Below are 3,271 nucleotides of genomic sequence, written 5' to 3'. Positions count from 1 at the left end.
TATTATAGAGGAGGTTGTTCCTTAAATGCTTTGTCTGGAGATATTATGTTTAAACTGTTTGTATTCAAGGAAGGAAGAGAGGGGACGTAAATATCAGCACATTTAAATAGCTATTCCCTGAAGATACTTTGTTTTAATATAGTGATATTATCGGTTCAATGGGCTGTGATTTTTCATTTCATTCATCACTGTGGAAGTTTCTGAAATGCTGCATTTAATTGTACTAAAGACATCAGTCATGATTTTCTAGTTAAAGTTGTAGGAGGCTTTCATTTTGAATCACCGTGATAACTTTCAACATAATTCTTTTTAAGCTGATGCTTAGTGTCAATCCAAGCATGACTTAGGTAGCGAAGTTGGAGAAAATCACCTTAGCCATTTCTACTTTATGGGAGTCTGACGAGGGTTTTCTTTTAGAAAAGACAGTTTTTCATAGCTCTGAAATCAAGCACCCACACGTTTTAGTTTAAGGTATCTGTTAGCTTACCCCCCAAAAAACGGTTATGCAACTGAAGCAGCGACCTTGGCTTGTGATGACCCAGTGACCAGGGTCCATAGGCTTATTCTGCGGTTCGGGGCAGGCCGCCGCAGCGACAGCCTGGCGTGCTCAGGGCAAAGCCCGGCGTGCCGGTTCCCTGATCGCCCGGAGCAGAGCTCTCTGCGGCTCCCTGGGCGCGTCGGCTCTCGGCTGTGGAGAGCAAGGGGCACGGGAGGCCGGGGCCTTAGGCCGGTGTGGTGGCAGGGAACAGCCAGAGCGCTCAGCTGAGCACAGGGACTGGCGAATTCTGCGTTTTTGTGTGGTTGAACCAGACATCTGTACCGTTTTGGCAACCTCCTCCCTGTGAGAACCACCTAAAGGCCTGCTGTCCCGTTCCCAACCCGAGCCTCCACCACCCGTCCTGAGAAGCTCTCCAGGCTGCCCCAGCTGCATCCGCACAGGCACCCGCCCGCGTGCGTCTGTGGGCACGTCAGCACCCTCTCTGACGGGCCTCCTCGAGTTTGCTCGGCTTTCAGCTTGTTTGTAGCACATACATCCTGGGACCCACCTTGCTGCCAGATACAAAGGGGTCATCTGCTCCCTGCGTGTGTGCGCATGTGCCTGCAAACACGCAGGGGGACAAGATGGTAGACCGGTACGTTGGCCAAAATATAGACACAGATCCTGTGGGCTATCAGCCTGCCTCATTGCTCACCTAAGGCATGTTTGTGCTGGTGTCTGGCAGAGTACAGAACTGAGAGAAAACACGTTGCCATTTTTATTACAGCCTACTTGAATGCTTGCACAGAACAGGATAGTCTCAAGACTGAGGCGTGTCTGGTGGTTGTCTCCTGGCACGTCTCCTCTGGCCTGGCTGAAGCCAGCAGGCTGGCCTGGAATGATGAGGGCCCATCGCTGCCACAGGGCACCACCACTCAGGATATGGGAGGGTGAGAGATCTGAGCTCTGTTAACAAGTTGTGAGTTTGAGAACTAAAAGCCTTTCTGAAGCAAGTAAGTGTGTGTGTGTGTGGGAAGAATAATATGTTAGAAGAACCACGGACCCTGGCAAAAACCTGGTATCTTCATTGGCTTTGATAATACCCCTGGGTATGAGGGATGAGAGGGGTAAGATGGGGGAAGCCTGAAAGAGGAAAATGAGGATTTGGCATCTTTTGCATTTCCTGAACTGCCAAATGTATTCTTTTTCATTCCTTTATTATTTTTTTTTTTGCTCGGGAACTGCCTCTGTATAGCAGAGAAGGGATTTAATCTGAGCTGGTGCTTCAAGAAACCACATCTTTGCTTAGACTTACTCTCTCCCACCACAAGGGCAAAGCAGCAAATAAGCCTCTTCCTATCAGCAAATATCAACTGTATGGAGTGCTTTTGCCTATCAGTTGGCCCGCTTGGGTTACCCTGATGACATCCAACTCTTACATTTTTCTATACTGCTTAGCCCATAGGCTCAAATTAAGCCCAGGCACTTGAACCTTATCTTCAGTTGTGTAGTGGCTCAGGCCAATGAGCAAACGGATCATCTAAGGCTGTAAATCCTCTAATCAGGAAGGCATTCAGCAAAAGATCATGGTTAATGCCCGTCTTCTGACAGACTGTGTAATTGCCAGAAGGACAGCAAGGTTTATTGTGCAGGAGGTAGAAATGTAATGTTTGGGAGTAAGAACCAGAACATGAGATTAACTCCTCAGGAACTAAGGCCATCATAAAGATGAATTCCAGTACATTCCTCCCCAATTTCTTTATTATAATGAAGAAAGAATAGAGCTATGTCATTTCTCCTCCAGTGCCTTACCACCATCCAGTGGTCCTGTCCTTCCTCCCATCGATTCACTTGCTGTTTCAGATTCTCTAGACTGATAAAAGGAGAACAAACATAAGTAACTCCCAGTACATCCCTGTCTTTTTCCTCTTAAGTCCCATGTTACACCATTAAGCAATATTGCAAGTCAAGCCTCATCCCTCCTCAGTAGCTTTTGAACTATATGCGTTCACAGAATCACAGAATGGTAGGAGTTGGAAGGGACCTCTGAAGATCATCTGGCCCAACCCCCCGCCAAGGCAGGATCACCTACAGCATTCGTATTCAATATTTCCTCTGCTGCTTCTCAAGCTCACTGCCAGAGATGCCTCCCTCCAGTCATGGCAAATCATTTCCTTGTCATCCTCATATTAATTTTCCCTTTTCCAATTTAACCAGTTCTCCCAGAACATGAGATTAACTCCTCAGGAACTAAGGCCATCATAAAGATGAATTCCAGTACATTCCTCCCCAATTTCTTTATTATAATGAAGAAAGAATAGAGCTATGTCATTTCTCCTCCAGTGCCTTACCACCATCCAGTGGTCCTGTCCTTCCTCCCATCGATTCACTTGCTGTTTCAGATTCTCTAGACTGATAAAAGGAGAACAAACATAAGTAACTCCCAGTACATCCCTGTCTTTTTCCTCTTAAGTCCCATGTTACACCATTAAGCAATATTGCAAGTCAAGCCTCATCCCTCCTCAGTAGCTTTTGAACTCTATGCGTTCACAGAATCACAGAATGGTAGGGGTTGGAAGGGACCTCTGAAGATCATCTGGTCCAACCCCCCGCCAAGGCAGGATCACCTACAGCATTCGTATTCAATATTTCCTCTGCTGCTTCTCAAGCTCACTGCCAGAGATGCCTCCCTCCAGTCATGGCAAATCATTTCCTTGTCATCCTCATATTAATTTTCCCTTTTCCAATTTAACCAGTTCTCCTCTGCCATACAGAAGACCTATGAGATAAAAG

The 3,271-nt window shown here is 46.6% G+C and overlaps 1 protein-coding gene across 1 annotated transcript in view; it reads left to right on the top strand.

Moving 5' to 3' along the window:
• Window positions 1–1,589: 1,589 nt before the first annotated feature.
• LOC104623039 (5-hydroxytryptamine receptor 7-like) overlaps window positions 1,590–3,271 on the top strand; it is an 11,030-nt gene continuing 9,348 nt past the window's right edge. The window contains exons 1-2 of the mRNA XM_010289987.1: window positions 1,590–1,605; window positions 2,252–2,353. Coding sequence (XP_010288289.1) covers window positions 1,590–1,605; window positions 2,252–2,353 — 118 coding nt within the window. The remainder of the gene's footprint in view (window positions 1,606–2,251; window positions 2,354–3,271) is intronic.

The sequence above is a fragment of the Phaethon lepturus genome, unplaced genomic scaffold (genome assembly GCF_000687285.1).
Source record: "Phaethon lepturus isolate BGI_N335 unplaced genomic scaffold, ASM68728v1 scaffold18606, whole genome shotgun sequence".
Lineage (NCBI taxonomy): Eukaryota > Metazoa > Chordata > Aves > Phaethontiformes > Phaethontidae > Phaethon > Phaethon lepturus.
Note: the sequence above shows the minus strand (reverse complement) of the source record. Positions and strands in the feature narration are given on the sequence as shown.